The 15,963-nt window shown below is 39.8% G+C and overlaps 2 protein-coding genes across 4 annotated transcripts in view; one reads left to right on the top strand and one right to left on the bottom strand.

Annotated features, from left to right (window-relative positions):
• Window positions 1-4,779: 4,779 nt before the first annotated feature.
• LOC102309995 (nuclear receptor subfamily 4 group A member 2) lies at window positions 4,780-11,690 on the bottom strand. 2 transcript variants are annotated; one of them, XM_005919873.3, is made up of 8 exons: window positions 11,091-11,690; window positions 10,962-11,007; window positions 9,987-10,810; window positions 8,737-8,866; window positions 8,478-8,635; window positions 8,171-8,370; window positions 7,878-8,056; window positions 4,781-5,804 (listed from the first exon to the last, which is right to left on the bottom strand). In XM_005919873.3, exons 3-8 carry the CDS (start codon window positions 10,803-10,805, stop codon window positions 5,545-5,547), a joined length of 1,746 nt encoding a protein of 581 aa, XP_005919935.1. In that variant the 5' UTR covers window positions 10,806-10,810; window positions 10,962-11,007; window positions 11,091-11,690; the 3' UTR covers window positions 4,781-5,544. The 2 variants fall into 2 exon arrangements, with proteins under 2 accessions (XP_042075789.1, XP_005919935.1); XM_042219855.1 differs by having other exon boundaries at window positions 4,780-5,804; window positions 10,962-11,690.
• A 97-nt stretch (window positions 11,691-11,787) lies between these two features.
• gpd2 (glycerol-3-phosphate dehydrogenase 2 (mitochondrial)) overlaps window positions 11,788-15,963 on the top strand; it is a 34,719-nt gene continuing 30,543 nt past the window's right edge. For both annotated transcript variants that reach the window (XM_005919872.3, XM_005919871.3), the window contains exon 1: window positions 11,788-11,924. The gene's annotated coding sequence lies outside the window, so the exon portion shown is untranslated. The remainder of the gene's footprint in view (window positions 11,925-15,963) is intronic.

Genomic DNA, 15,963 nt, shown 5'->3' with positions numbered 1-15,963 from the left:
GTACCTCTGGTGCAAATTACTGACCTCTGTCATCATTTTAGGTGGGGGAACTTGCACAATCGGTGGCTGACTAAATACTTTTTTGCCCCACTGTACTAAGGTAAAAGATTTTGAAGCAGCCCATTGGTGGATCCATACACAGGAAGTATAGTTATGGTCAAACATTTACATCTACTCATCATGGGCATGAATGCCATGGCTTTTAATTATTTCTTTGCAGTATTTGTTTTCCAAGTGAAATGGTTCTTCTTGATGGAGGACACAGTGAGCTCCATAAAGATGTGGGTTTTCCAATTTGGGATGGAACAGCTACAACTTGGCGTCATAGAGGATTGGGCTTTGGATGAATGAATCAAGATGAAGTTAAACCAAGAAAAGAAATATTTAATAGAACTTACAAACAACAAAAAGCAGTGCACAAAAACTGGCGGGTTGAAAATATGAAGCAATAATACAAAAATCTAAAAGGAGCACAAAGAAGGCTAGGAACAACACAGTCAGAGAAGCACAGGAAATGACCACAGAGGAGTTACAGGTGGGGGGCAGTGGGGCCAGACAATCACAAAATCGGGGGGAAATTAACAAAGACAGGAAGTAAAAACCACAATGAGGGAAAACTAACCTTCGATGGCTCTGACGTGCCACTGAAGCTGATCGCGCCAACTCAACACAATGCTTCCTTGTGTATTTTATAAGCATCCCCATGGTGCCAGGTCTATTTTTTTAGGAGGCTGCACAGAGCAGGTGAAGAGGGCAGGAAGTCAGATACAAGCAGTACACAGGGAATCCAGGGAATTTTCAAAATAAAAGACCCCACACAAACTAAAGGCTCTGTTTCTGAAATGCTCCCAGTGGGATTTGAAGCTGTGCAAAGGATGGAACAAAACAGTGATGGGAACGTGACATTAAATCCAGTGTATTCCCAGGGTAATGCTGGCAAAAAGTAAGTGACAGACAGGGACATACAGAAGGCAGGAGGAAACGGGAAGTGGAAATGGAAAGGAGTAAAATAAAACAAATGATTACTTGTAGAATGATACAAACCAGATGTTTTGCACTGTGCAGCAACCCCTCTTCTTTTGACAAGCGTCTGTAACACATCTTTGCATAATACAAGTTTTTATGAGTTTTATTTTTGTGTTTTTGAGCTCTTTCACTGATGTCCACAACAGAAATGTGACTGTTTTTGATGCAATGCTGTATGAGGGCCTGAAGATCCCAATCCAGTACTGATTTTCAGCCTTGTGCTTTGCGCACAGAGATTCCTCCAGATTTTCTGAATCTTTTGATGACATTATGGACTGTAGATGATGAGATATTCAAAAGTCTATACATACAGGACATTATTCTGAAATTGTTCCAGAATTTGTGTTTTTTTGGTGATTTATTTAAAATACTGCGGGTTTTTTTGTTTTTTTTAATACCCAATCACGTTGCTGACCTGCTGCCAATGAACCTGATTGTCTGCAAGATGTTCGTTCTTTTTAGGTAGCACTTACTTTTCCAACCTTTTACTGTTTTACTTAATCAAATGTACGAGTTAAACCTTTCATTAAAATATTAAACTGTCTTAGTTTATACATTTAATATGTTTTCTTTGTTCTACTGCAAATAAAATATGAGTTTATACGTTTTTTTAATCACCGCATCACACAGCGTACCAACTTTTTGGGGGAATTCAGTTTGTACATTTCAAGCTGCAACTGTGAATTATCGATGAATTTCCTGGAGCATCCTCTCCTTTAGCTGCTCATGTCAGCGCACCATAAAACACAGGACTACAACATTAGCTAAAAGTGAGGGTACATCAAAGCTAACACATCACATAAAAATGTGAAGTAGTTGATCCATTGTTCACATTGTTTCTCTTAATCACTCCAGGACTATTGTAGTGATAGTGATGAATTAAAGAAGAACCAACTAGGAGATGTTATATTAGTAAATCATTGGGTACCGGTTACTTCAACATTTGTTCCTATTTTTGTACTCCATATTTTGTATTTAATTTAACTGACACACAGTGAATTTTGGAGTCTTTGAGGCCTTTGTGAGCTAAATATCCATAAATGCAACATGAAAGGTGCTTTTACATGTTGTTCTTACACCTGATATTAGAGCTGGGCGATATATCGAGTTTTTAAAAAATATCGATATATTTTTATACGAGATATAAGATGTGACAATATCCTTTATATCGATATAGTCTATGTTACGTTATAATTATACTTGTGGAGCCGCAAGTTTGCCTCTCTTTCGTCCACTTTCGTCTTTACGCAACTTTACTCGGCCTCGCCTCTCCTTCACTGAACACAACTCCCCCTCCTCCCCCATCGCTTCACCTGCAGGAAGCGACAAGATGGACACGGCAAATCTACGATAACGAGTTACTGCGCATCGCCCCGTGCGTGGGGCTGGACGGCGTCAATGTGTTAGCTAGCTAACCACGCTAACGAGCTAACCACGCTAACGCCATGCAGCCCACAGAGGCTGCACAGCCTAAAATCCTTTCATTTTCTCAAAAGTTGACAGCACGCCTTATGTATGAATTCTGGTTGTGCTTACTGACCGCGAACCGATTTTATGTGGAACACGGCGCTCAGCAATCTGTCAAAAAATGTTTTAGTACGACTTTGGTAAGCTACGGAGCTGCACCGCTTGATGGATTGTCGGAGCATTACGGCTGAGCCTCGCGGAGTGATACGTACTGTGCTTCAACGTAATATTACCGTACTGTGTGTTTATAAGGACCACAAATGGCACCTGTTCAGAGACGTGGTGCAGCTGTGAAATCTGTCTCTTTGTTATTATGCTCAGCGTCTGTTAGTTTACATTTTGACTGCACAATTGTGAGCTTTTTGTTATGCACAAAAACAACATTTTCTTTTATTTATGGAGCATTATTATTTAATAAATGCTCATAATTTATTTTTGAGTAAATTTTATGTACATCTGCTCTATGTTAATAAAAGTGCCTGTGTGACATCTGGGACACAGCTTTGACTAAGAACTCTCTTTTTGTTCTTACTTTATGACTTTAAAAAAATATATCGAGATATATATCTTATATCGCCATCCAGCTAAAAAATATCGAGATATGAATTTTGGGTCATATCGCCCAGCCCTACCTGATATCAGTTATGGGACATTAAAAGTGCTTTTTTGCAATGAGCTACAGCCTGGGTTCACTGTCTGCTGCTTGATCTTTGTGTAGACCATGTATGAAAGAACTTTTAATTTCTTTTTCTTGCGCTCTGTAGTTTTGCTCTTTGGTTATTAGCAATATGAATAGCAAATGATTTCAAACTCAAGCCAACATCTTCTTCGAGGCTGGGATCCAGTGGTAACCGCTGCACAAGTTTCCTTAAAGCTCCAGATGGGGGTGTCTAAATACTTTGGTTATGCAGTGTATTACAGTACTGCAGGGACTTGGCACTGACATATACTATGTATGCGATGATGCTCTAGCATGACTTTGTGGATCAATAGATTTCCTATAGGCTAATTTTTGTAAAACATTCCTGTCTGTGACCTTAATTCAATGTCCATATTTATAAAGGTGCTAACTAGCACTGTTTGGCTGTTAAATATCAGTTATTGTATTGCACTCGCTTTCTGCACCTGTCAGTCACCATCATCATCAGAATAAATTGGATGTTTCTCAGATACCGTTATCGATTTATCTCTATCTCAGCTCGCCACGCCGGGGCACCCGAACGGCCCCAGATATCGACCTGCAGGCCTATTAAAACCTCCTTGGGAACATCATCCTATAAGACCTTTTTTTCAAGTCATGAAATCAATGTTTTCAGCCAGATAGAAGAGAACACATGTCACCAGCTGCAGAGTACAAATCAGCTGGAATAGCTTGAAATATTTACATATGTATGACTAAAAATGTTTAGGCTGCTGTTTAAAGGATTTGGCTTTTCACTGAAGTCTTTTAAAATCTGATGTTTTAGAAGAGATTTTAATCATATGGACAGGAGCAACATGAGGTCGTAGGATATATTCAGCACCGGCGCCTCCATTTATTTGCTCTGTTTGGCCTTTCTTGGTGTAGATGCTGAATCCTGGGCCTTTATCTTTGCTAACGGCAGCAGAAACTGACTTCTTTAATGCCACATCTAACCAAAGGGCTGCAGAAATGTCAGGCAGCCGACGGCCAGAAAACACACACACACACACACACACACACACACACACACACACACACACACACACACACACACACACACACAGTCATGCCTTGGAAAATTCTGTGTAAACTCTGCCAACTTTGAAAAAACAGTGCCAGTGTGACCTTTACATTCATATACAGGCACACATACGGTTTCTTATAGCTTATTTTTTTAATGGATCTCCAAAGTTTGCTTTTCTCATTACTTATCAGAAAAAACTGGCAAATTAACTAAAGAGGAGAAACACTGCTCATATTACTTTTACTTCTTTTCATCTTACTGGCAGGTGTTAGCATCCATATTTACTGTTTCCTGCATGAATCATGCAAATTTTCAATAAACTGTGTTGCAGCATTTCACACAAATGCAGCCAGCTACCCATAATGTGTTCGTATGGGTGAGTACTTTATGGCATTTTTGCATGCATAAAAAATAATAAGTAAAAAAAAAATCGCATTAATACGAACCAACACGTACAGAAAGAATGACCTTTGCATAAAAACAATGTGACATAAATTTGGTCTATGCAATAAGTACATTTAAAAAATGCAAACTTACATATAAGTTTGAAAAATAATTAAAATTTAACAGCAAAATAAAATAATTGAATCTCTTTAAGAATGCGTTTTTACAACAGTAGGTGTTAGAAAGTTGAATTAAATGTTATATATTGTAATTAGAATTGTTATTAAATTCAGTATAACATTTTTAAAGGGACTCTGCATTTCCTGCGATTAAAAATCAAATGTCCAACCATAGTTTCAAATAAATGATAGAAGGCCCAGCAGTCCAGCCAGTGTAACTTCATTTAGTCTTTTATTTATGAAAGTGTGGACAATGACATCTTACTCTGAGAAGACAACAGAGGTTAATGAATATTATTAATCACTAATAAACATGATGGGACGCCTTGTCTCGTATCAAAATGCCTTTGTACACAATGAGAAGCAGGAGAAAGCGTAAAATAAAGTCGTCTGAGTCACTTGCAGTCCATAATTTTGGCCTGACGGGCTCATTAAATCACGCTGTACAGAGTAATAATGGTAGGAAAAGCTTATTTCAGTCTTGCAATGAAATTAATCCTTTTTTTCAAAGTCATCAGCATGCTTCAGTGAAGTTATATTTAGAAATTAAGTGGTCACAATTCTTGGATTAAATTGCTTCCGCTTCTCATTTCACTTGTTCTCATCCCAATGTGATCTTCTGGTTCGGTATAACTTTTTAAAAATGTTTTTGTTTCTTATTTTTTTGCACACAACATCCAGATAGTCAGCAATTATTATCGGGAACAAAGCAAAAGGGGTCTTACAGTGTCCTCGGCGAGAAAACCACAGAAAACCGTCCCCGTGTGTGTCCTTTCTTGTCTCTAAAATGGCAACGTGTCGAGGAATAACTTATCTATGATGGCTGGTGGCGGCACCAGATCCTCCAGCTTCAGGTAGAAAATCCTCTGCAGGCCCTGGATGCACAGAGTGCGAAGTTCCGGCAGCTTTTCCAAAAGTCTGGACAAATGATTGGACCAACAGCTCGAGCCTCCATCCGCGCTTGTCCCACCGTCCTTCAAGCACCTGACCACGCTGCTCTGTAGCTCCTCAACTTTCTTTGGCTCCTTCAGTCCATGCCGCTCTGTAGAGAATTAAATAAAAAATGAACTAACTTTACAAAGTTAACCAGGAAATATTCAATTCTTTTATTACCTTTTAACTGGTGCTACAATAATTTCATTAAGTAAAATTACTACTTGTAAATCAGACTTTTGGTAGCTACATTCATCTCAAGGCTTTTGTTCTAAAATAACAAAGAATGTGAACTTTTAAAAATTCAGTTTTATCAACCAAATTTCAACCATTCAGTTCATCTTATAAATCGCATATTTAAGATTGTTTTGCTTGGGTATAATTTTCAATACTTTTCCAGTCATTATGTTTAGCTAAGATTTTGCCATACTATCTGTTACTGTTGGTTAGCAAATAGGTTTGACTAATTATATTAATAATTTATTCAATTTTAAAGCCCACTTATCGGGCCTCAACTTAGCTAACAAACTCATTTGTCTCAAACTTTTAGCTATTTCAACTAGTTTTCTTTTACTATTTCAAATTAGCTTTAACTAGTTTTTCTACCCAATTACTTTTAGCTAACCTTTTAGTAGTCAGTTTAGCTAATTATGCTAACTATTAATTTTAATAACATTTTAAAAACTATTTATCCCATATTAACTTTTTTTATTATTAATTATATGAACCACATTTCAACCATTATCAAATAAATTGTAGACTAAAGAGATTTTTGTTTAGGTAGAAGTGTCAGTGCTTTTCCAATCATTACTGTCTGTAATGTTAATTAGCTGATAAGTTTAGCTAATTATAGCAAACATTTATCCAATAAATTTAATTAAACATTTTTGAGCCTCTGGTTGTTGCTAACAAATCTATTTAAACAATTTACTTTTATCAATTCTGTTTTCTTTATTTCAACCACTTTTTAAAAAAACAAATTACACTATTAAATTACCTTAAACTAATTATTCCCCCCAAATTTTTGTTTTTACCATTTTTGTTATTTTAAAAAATTCTATATAATATTACGTCTTTGCTTTTAGCTAACTTTAGCTGTTGTCTTTACTTTTTCGCAGTCATATTTAGCTAATAGAAACGTATCCATTACTTTTAAATCATTTTTAAGATATTTATCTATTTTAACTAGAAAGTTAGTTATTATAATTTGCTAACTATTTCAACCATAATTAAATGACTAACAATTTATCCATAACTTTTATCAACAAGTTGTCAAACAAACTATTGTTTTGTTGTTGTTTGTTGTTTTTTTCACTATTTCCAGCCATTACCCTTTAATCTGGGCTAATTACTTGGAACTTTTAGATAACTATTTAAACCAGTTACACTAATTATTGCACTTATTATTCTACATGATGTCACAAATTATGTGAAATTGCACACCTTTTGCCAAGTTTCGCATATTTTTCGCATTTTTACTTGATCAGAAGAAAAAATGCTTTTGATTAGGATTACATTCAGGGTAAGTACCCTAAATCCTCAACTTGGCAAGATAAAATGCAAAACTGTGATTTTAGATAACAGGAATTGTTTTAGCTATTTTTTTCTATTAGTTTTAAGTGTTTCAGCTGATTATAATTTAAAACATTTCTGCTAAAGTCGTATCCAGTTATCTGTCATTTCACATGTTCAGATGTTACCACTGACTCATCAAGAGGATGTCTTTTTTTCTTACTGAAATCTAATCTTTCTTTATTATTTAGTTACTTAGTTGAGCTACAAGAAAATTGGTCAATCAGTACTGCAGGTACCATTGACTGGAAAATAGTCATGAGATAAGACAGAGAAACTAAATCAATAACAATCAGTCCAGCTTACTTGTCATCCCTTAAACATGTAGTTCACATTCAGGAAAGTTTATCCTCAGTAAATTAAAGCTTCACATCCTGGCATGATTTAATAATGTGACTGATTATACAATATTGTTCTTTTATCTTTATTTTGATTTTTCTTTTTTTAAACTGGAGCTGTGTTAATGACAAAAAATATTGTAAATGGTAACACTCCCATGTTGAATATTATCAAAATAGATAATCCAGGGTCACTTGAATGTAGCATTTATCGGTTATGTCTTTAAGCTTTGTAAATCGCATGAAGCGGAAAATGTTCTTGGACGTCTCACCGGTGACCAGGGCGAGGGTGCATATACAGGAGAAGGTGGAGACGTCCAAGTTCATCCTCTGCAGATTGGCAGAAAATTCAACAATGCTGTCAATCCATTCGCCAAAGCCCCGCAGACACTGGAGCCGGTGCCACACTGACCCGTCACAGAAGATCAGTTTCCCTTCTTCTGGGTTGGATCTGAAATGTTACAACAGCCTGTGGTTAACGTGTGAAGCTGGAGGGCAGAGGTGAATAAATAAATAAGTAAATAGGAAAATAAATTCTATATAAAATGTGTAAAAGGTTATTTACCTGTACGACAACCGTAAAACAAAAAGTTCCAGGAAGGCAGAGTAGAAGAGAAGGTCTTGGTCATGTTTAGGTAGAGAGGTGAAACCCGGGATCTTCTGCGCCCAACCCCGAATAACCTCTATCGATCTGGTCAGGAGGTCATAAAACTGGCGGACATGCTGAGCATCGTCTCCTGGGGGACTTCCTGGATTCTCTTTAAACTGCATTTAAAGGTCACCGGTCAGATCAGATTGGAATGAAGGAGGATACAAATGATTATAACTCTACTATGTCTTAGTCTTTTATCAACAGTGTCAGTTCTACTTACTTTGGAGTAGTCCAGGCGAGAAGGTGGAGGATTGGACTCCACATGCGCCCTGATGAGGGCGCTCAGGAGGGCGCTGCCAGGTGAGGAGGCGTCTGGAAGAGCTCTGGGTTTGGACGGCAAGCGACCTCTTCGACCTTTCAGGCTGTCTGTCCTCACCACTGCAGAGGAAAAGATGAAGAGGGCGACACTTTTCAGCTCTGACCTCCTAAACGGCACCAAGAATAATGGTTTAAGAAGCTTTTTGGCTCTATCAGTTTACCTTCTTTGACCATTCCCACTGCGAGGCACTTCTGGAAACGGCAATATTGGCATCGGTTCCTTCTGCGTTTGTCCACAGGGCAGCTTTTGGCAGCCAAGCACACATACTTGGCATTTTTTTGCACTGTGCGCTGCACAAAGAGAAGAAGAATCTGCATATTACTCTATATACCTTTTGAAAAATACAATCCTGCACTTTAATAGGTTCATGGCTTTCGGGCTGAGGTGTGGTCGAATTTACATCAGTCTTCTTCCTGATCCAGCAAACACACCTGATGGTTAAAGGACTCTTTGGTTAATAAAAATCTCACTTGTTGGTGTGTTTCTTAAAAACTTGAAACAACTTTCAGTGCTCTAAACACATCTACCACTTGCTGCTGTTCTCTAAAAACTTTACACAGTACCTTTTCTTTTTCTAGTAAGAGATTTTTGGAAATTTTCTTGTAAAATTTTCAAATTAAAGCACAATTTTGGTCTCTAGAAACGTGTGCTGGTGGATTAGTCTGAAATATGGAGCCATATGGATCTTTTAAAAGATCTAATATGAGAAAAAGGAACAAAAAAAAGGTCCCTATGAAAGAAACAACAAGAAGAGACATAACAATAGTAATAGCGGACTTTTTTTTATAAACATACTGTCATGACAATACATCTCAGAGGGCTCATTGTTAAAAAAATACTTTTGAGCCATTTTAGAAAGATAAGAAAGGTAAAAGTAACCTAACAAAGGGGTTAAATTGTTCCTTCAAAATTATCAGCAGCACTCTTGCTCCTGTGGGCCATCTGAGGCGCTGAGCAGTCGGACAGGCAGGTCTGGGTAAATAGAGGGTCGTGGTCATTCATAATTTGGAGACTGGCCCCGGGGAATCTCCCAGTGAAAGACGAAGGAGAAGGTTTTGATTCACGGCACGTTGGTGACCATTTTCATACAGGACATTCGCGACGTTTAACGCGCGTGTCAAGAGACCAAGAGAACAAAACGTGCCTCTGGAGTCTATTGTCCAATTTAGAAGGCCGGTCAGAGCTCCCCGGGGGAAGCTTTATATTATAGCCAATTACTTGGAATTAGAGTTGCATTATGGGATATAATTCCCGTGGGTGTGTAGTTATTTTTTCATCATATTTTTCACAGAAATGTTGGAAGACTTTTGTGCTAAAAAAGGGAGTAAATATCCATAAAAAACAACTTTCAGATCTTCAGAGTTTCCTTTAAAACTGCAGATTTGTATTAAGCCTTCACTGAAAACAAACCTTGAAGAACCCCTTGCAGCCCTCGCAGGTGCGCACTCCGTAGTGCTGGCAGGCTGCGTTATCCCCGCATACCGCGCACACCCCCTCTGAGCTCAGCGGTCCTCGGCCGGGCGCAGAAGAAGTCTGGTATTCCATAAAGTGGTGGCCGTGCGCGAGATGGAGTGGGTGAGCAAATCCAACACCGCTCTGTTTGCCCAGGCCGGTGGAGCCCAAAACGGTGGGTGTTTCCAGCTGCTGGTGCGCCAGAGCTCCGTCAAACTTCACCTGGCACGTGGACAAACTCTGGCCGTCGTGTTGCGCGTGTTTTAGGGACAGCAGGGAAAACCTGGACAGCGCGTTTTTCCTGTGCGCCGCCAAATAGTCCTGCCGAAAGCTGTACAGGGAGCCGGAGTCCTCCCAAATGTGTCCCGACGGAAGCTGGAAGTTGGGCGTGAGGGAGGAGTGCGGGGAGGGGGAGCGGTAGTAATAAACGGGGCTCGGGGAAGAAAGGAGCTCGTCTGACTGGTGCGCTGGGTGCTGATTCGGCTGATAGCGCGGGCACCCGTGCGCATCCTCCACCTTGACGCACGGCAGCTCCCCCTGGACCTGCATCTGAAACAGACACGGGGGCTTTACGTCGTACCCAGAGCCGTAAGAGTCCGCCAGGGGGCCGAAGGTGGGGCCCGAGGCTCCAGCCGACACTTCACTGTTAGTAAGATCCATGCTGAACTTGACAAACTCCGGAGTGAGGAAGTCGCAGCTGCGCTCTCCGCCGGAGCTCTGGGAGGCTGGGCTGGCTCCTTGAGGCGACGAGCCGCACTGGGTCTGGACGCACGGCATGATCACTGCAACAACACACGCAGATGATGAAACGTGTTTAAAAGTGCGATAAAGTGATGCTCTAGTGAGGCAATGTCGCTGGAATTCACCGTCAATGCTTTTTTGTTGATATATTTAATTATAATATTTTTTTTAAGGTGAAACAAGCAAACTCACCTTACAATTGATTTTCCACAGCCTCCTATTGTGCCCCAAACGTCTCCTGGCACGAAACAGAAACAACAGATAATTTGTTAGCGAGCCCAGTCCCCCCATTTAAACTCAAAAGAGTAACATTTCCACTACCTTAGATGTGGATCCAGTGCGGGAGGACGCTGGTGAGTAATCCCATCCCTACTGTGTTGCTGCTCGTGGATCTTCTGAAGCTCTCTGGCTGTATGGACGGAGCGATGGAAATGACTGTTCACTTCAGCCACTCTTTGGCTTTGCAGACTGGCTGCCAGTGGCACCGACAATGTGCTTTTGTTTACGTGCTTACGCGCTCCAAGCCCCATTACGCACGCACTGGCCACAGAGGGGTGGTGTGAGTGAGTGTGTGAGTGAGTATGTGTGTGTGTGTGTGTGTGGTTAGAAAGCGGCTCAGTGAATTTGTAAATTATGTTTATAATTAAGTTTAATGTAGTTTTAATAGATGTACGGCTGCAGTGGGGGATTCAGATTGGACTTATCTAGTTGTAAACGTGTGTAAAAGTATATAAAAGCACACTTTTTATGTAGTTTTTAAACACACAAGAATACTACTACACATGCTTTAATCTGCAGGGTGCTTGGTTTACTTATATGTGCACGCCTTCTGTCCTAAATAACAGAGGAAACGACAGCTGGCTCGTTGTTATTATCCCCAAGGAGGATGAAGAAAAGAGCGGAGTTGCGCAATCCTGCCTTTGCCTTACATCAATTTACGTGGCACCGCCTCCGCTCGAACCCAATTGGACGCTCTCAGCCGAGCTCCGCCCTCCGATTGGCTCTCCACGACGTCGCTCGACGTGCCCGCCGGGCTTCCTGGTTGTAGCTGTCAAGCGCTCACTCAAGCTACGGTTTGGATAGCTACCGATGCCCCCAGTCGCCGCCCTGCATCGCCCCGAGCGACTTTTATCCAGCCACGAAGCACCAAGTCCTGTAAGTGGGAATGTTTGTTGTGTCACCCGGTGATTTTCGGACATTTTAAAGCCGCTCTAAATGATTGTCTAACCCGTGTTTTTCTTTTCTTTCCCGACCCCAATAAAGGAAAAAAAGCAGAACATCTGCGAATTTTTCTTCGCTAGCCGCTATAGGGCTGAGAGACTACCCTTTAGTTTTATCGTGTTCGTGGAGCTAAACACGGGCCATATTTACGTGTCTTTTTAGGCTATTTAAGCCCGCGTGAACGGCTAAATATTTCACACACCCTTTGAAGTGTATGTAGCCTTTTTTTTCTTCTTCTTTTTTACAACGGAAAGGCGAAGGTCAATCGTAATCTCCCCCCTCAGAGACCACACTGACACTGATCGCTTACATTTTGATCCACGGCAGGACAACAGTTAAAGATCAAACCGACTTCCTCTTGTGTGGCCCGGCGTACCTGCATCGGTATACCACCACCTGCTGTTAAAAGCAAACACTCCCAAGTAGGACATTTTGAATTAAAAGAAAAAGCCACAAATTTCACGTGTTTCTTCATAAAAATCACCCCCTCCTCCTCTTCCGGATTCATAATGAGCCTGCAGGCTGCTCTAAGTGAAAGCTGGTGACTTTCCCCAGTGACACGAAGACACCAGTAGTGGCATGAATATGGTGTGCCATGTTAATAACATAGAGTTTAAGAGTCCTAGTTGCTTCACTCACAAAATCAGGGGTGTCAAACCTGAGGTCCGGGGGCCAGAATCGGCCTGGACTCCAACCGGTCAACTTCAAAAAGCAGGAATGAGGGTGTACATTTTGGCCTTTTAACTATATTTCAAAGGTTTTAGCTTTATCTTAACTGATAAACACCTCCCACATGGCCATTCATGCTACACCAAAGTAAATAGCTATGTAATAGATTTTTTGAGTTTGACATCACAGCACTAAAGGAGGCACCGATTGTGAAAGTCTGGGCTAGTGCTCATGTTTTAAAATGCCAGATTGCCCCACACAGCTGGTGCAATACCTTGTCTTTGAGGGTTTTTAGTTAATTGGTATAATTTATTCCTGTCTGTGATTTTTTTTCTTTTTGGAAAAAGAAAAAAAGTGGAACGATGGAGCGACTGGTCTCATTGTGAAACGTCAGGCTAATTATTTTCATCGTCACTTTGTTGGCGTCCACATTATGGGGACCAGTGATGTGGACCACAAATGGGACCTTAATCTTCAAAATTAGCATCATGTTCTTTTAAGTAATGATTTAAACTTGTGATTGGGACCATAAACATATTAGAATAGTGCTTACTGAGGCCATTGGTCAAGGAAGACGTATCAGGGCTGTCAGATTTGTTTTTGAAAGTAGGAAAGTCGCCCCCTGCTGGACTTTTGGAGGCAATAAATTGCACACTGAGCTAAATTTGTCAGACTCACCTAGTCTTAATGCAGGTTTTCACACAGATTGCGTAATTTAGCCTAGTTAAAGTTAACATAGCGAAATCGTGCTTTGTTAATTGATATCTGGCTGTTGGGTAATTGCTAATAAATGGTAAATGGCCTGTATTTGTATAGCGCTTTACTAGTCCCTAAGGACCCCAAAGCGCTTTACACATCCAGTCATCCACCCATTCACACACACATTCACACACTTGTGATGGCAAGCTACATTGTAGCCACAGCCACCCTGGGGCGTACTGACAGAGGCGAGGCTGCCGGACACTGGCGCCACCGGTGTCTGACCACCACCAGTAGGCAACAGGTGAAGTGTCTTGCGCAAGGACACAACGACCGAGACCAAGCTGGAGCTCGAACCGGCAACCTTCCGATTACAAGGCGAACTCCCAACTCTTGAGCCACGATCGCCATTAATAGTTAAACCCAGTCAACAACTAAGATGGCATTTACTGATGTACTCTCTCTGGGTGTGTCCCTTGGCTTCTTTCCATCCAGGCTTGCTTGGAAACTTTCAAAGGGAGGCGCTGTTTAGATACCACACCGCATCAGCTGGCTCATTTTGACGTGAAGGTTCAGAAGCTTTACTTCGACTAAAATCTATTTTCAAAGACTGCTTGAAGCCCTGTAGAGTCCATGCCTATTTGGTACATCGTGGTGTAATTACTAGAAGATAAAATGCAGACTGGGACTGGACACTTCAAGCAAAATGACTGTTTGTTTGCTTTTGATGTCTTTTGAACATGTTTTAATTCACCCAAACAAAATTCAGAAGAAGGCAAACTTCAGCCTGACTTATAGGTGTGAAAAAAGTTGATACTGTTATTAATTTGTAGTTGTTGTTTTGAGAGGAAAAGTTTAGAATTTGGTCAAAAGTTGGCAGTAAAAATAATAAAAGACAGCGTTTGTGTGGCTAATGTCTGGCTGCCACAGTGGTATGCTACATGTAATAGGTCATTAATTACAGCAAACTGCTTGTTGACCTTTGGGCCATCTGCTTTATTAAAATGCATTAGAATCTGCTGCGGTGCACTGCGCTCCCTGGAAACTTGTTTTTCGGCGTACGTTACAGTAGGAATGCAAATACTTTACTGGGGCTCACCTGATGGGAATTGAAGCTCGTGGGCCGGCGTGCAGAGCAATGTGTGTCACGTCGTGCTCGTTACGGCACAGACTCATTATCAGAATATTAAAGAGTCAACATCATCATATTCATTGGGGATCAATTTTAGTTGCATTTTCTTCAAGTATTATTTTCTCTGATGTAACCTGTAAAACCTGACCAGATGAGTTTTAATTGTAGTTATTTACTGCATGTAACCTGGTTAGACTTTATACTTCCTTTGTCAGAGAGCTGAAGAAATTATGTTTTTTTGGCATGTTATGCATTTGATGCTAAAAAGTTTTGCTTCTTCTTTGCTGAGATTTGCTGCTTTTTTCTTTGTTAAACATCAGCACTTACTATTTGCTACCCTTTTATACCCTTTTATACACCCGATGATCATGTAATGTTAGGCAGTAATCGATGGGTAGATTAATGATGAAACTGTTCCTTCTATAGTCCCTTTTTACACAGGTAGAATTACACTTAGTGGCCAAAGGTTTGTGGACATCTAAACGATTTACTGATATGTTCCAGTAGACATGGAATTTGGATTCACATTCAGGGGTTTTCTTGGTTGAGAGTGAGCCTTTTTGTTCCACATATACATATAAATATATTATAAATATGAGTAACTAAAATCCATACTTGTTAGAAATAACAGTGATCACCTATTTAGCTCACCAGGCAACCGCTATGATGTAAGGCTAATGAAGAGGCCTGCCCCAAGGCCATTTAATGTAAGTCTTCTGATCTTTTTCTTCTGAAGTTTTTATGCCTTCTCTCATCTGAGCTAGAAATTCCAAAAATATGTGTTTTTTTCTTCGTTATTTAAACTTAATAAATAAATTTGGTGGTTTTCCTTTAGTGGGATGCCAAAACATTTTTGAGTGGTCAGGAAAAATGCTGATATTGTTGTAGAAATAAGCCGTTGCATTAGGATCCACATCGAATTGAACATGTTTTTCAAGTTCAAGTTCAAATTTTTATTTGTCACGTACACAGTCATACACAGTACGATATGCAGTGAAATGCTTAGACAACTGCTCGTGACCTAAAGAAAAAAAAAGGAAAGGGCTATGAATAAGATAGGAAATAAATATGAAAAATTAAAAAGTGTAAATTTTACTAGGAAGGAATAAAATATAAGAATATAAAATATAAAAAATGAAATAACTGTACAACACAAATTAGAATGAAGGGTAAATTTAACTGGGAAAGAATAAGATAAAATATATAAATTAAAGTTGAAAATAAAATAACTGTACAACAAAATACACAATATAGAACTATATAAGAATGTATGAAGAAATATAAATAAATAAATATATATACACACAATAACAGCAGCTGTACAAGTATTAACTGGAAATGAAGAATGTAGTGACCAGTGTTGTGCAATCCACATTATGTCTTGTGCAGTGCAAATATGCTTAAAGTGATTAAGTGATGAAGTGAAAACAATGTCCAGAATGTCCAGTGTGTGTGTAAGAACCATATGTGTGG

The sequence above is a fragment of the Haplochromis burtoni genome, unplaced genomic scaffold (genome assembly GCF_018398535.1).
Source record: "Haplochromis burtoni strain Fernald_Lab_line unplaced genomic scaffold, NCSU_Asbu1 Contig_39, whole genome shotgun sequence".
NCBI lineage: Eukaryota > Metazoa > Chordata > Actinopteri > Cichliformes > Cichlidae > Haplochromis > Haplochromis burtoni.
The sequence above is the reverse complement of the archived record's forward strand: the minus strand, read 5'-3'. Positions and strand labels throughout refer to the sequence as shown.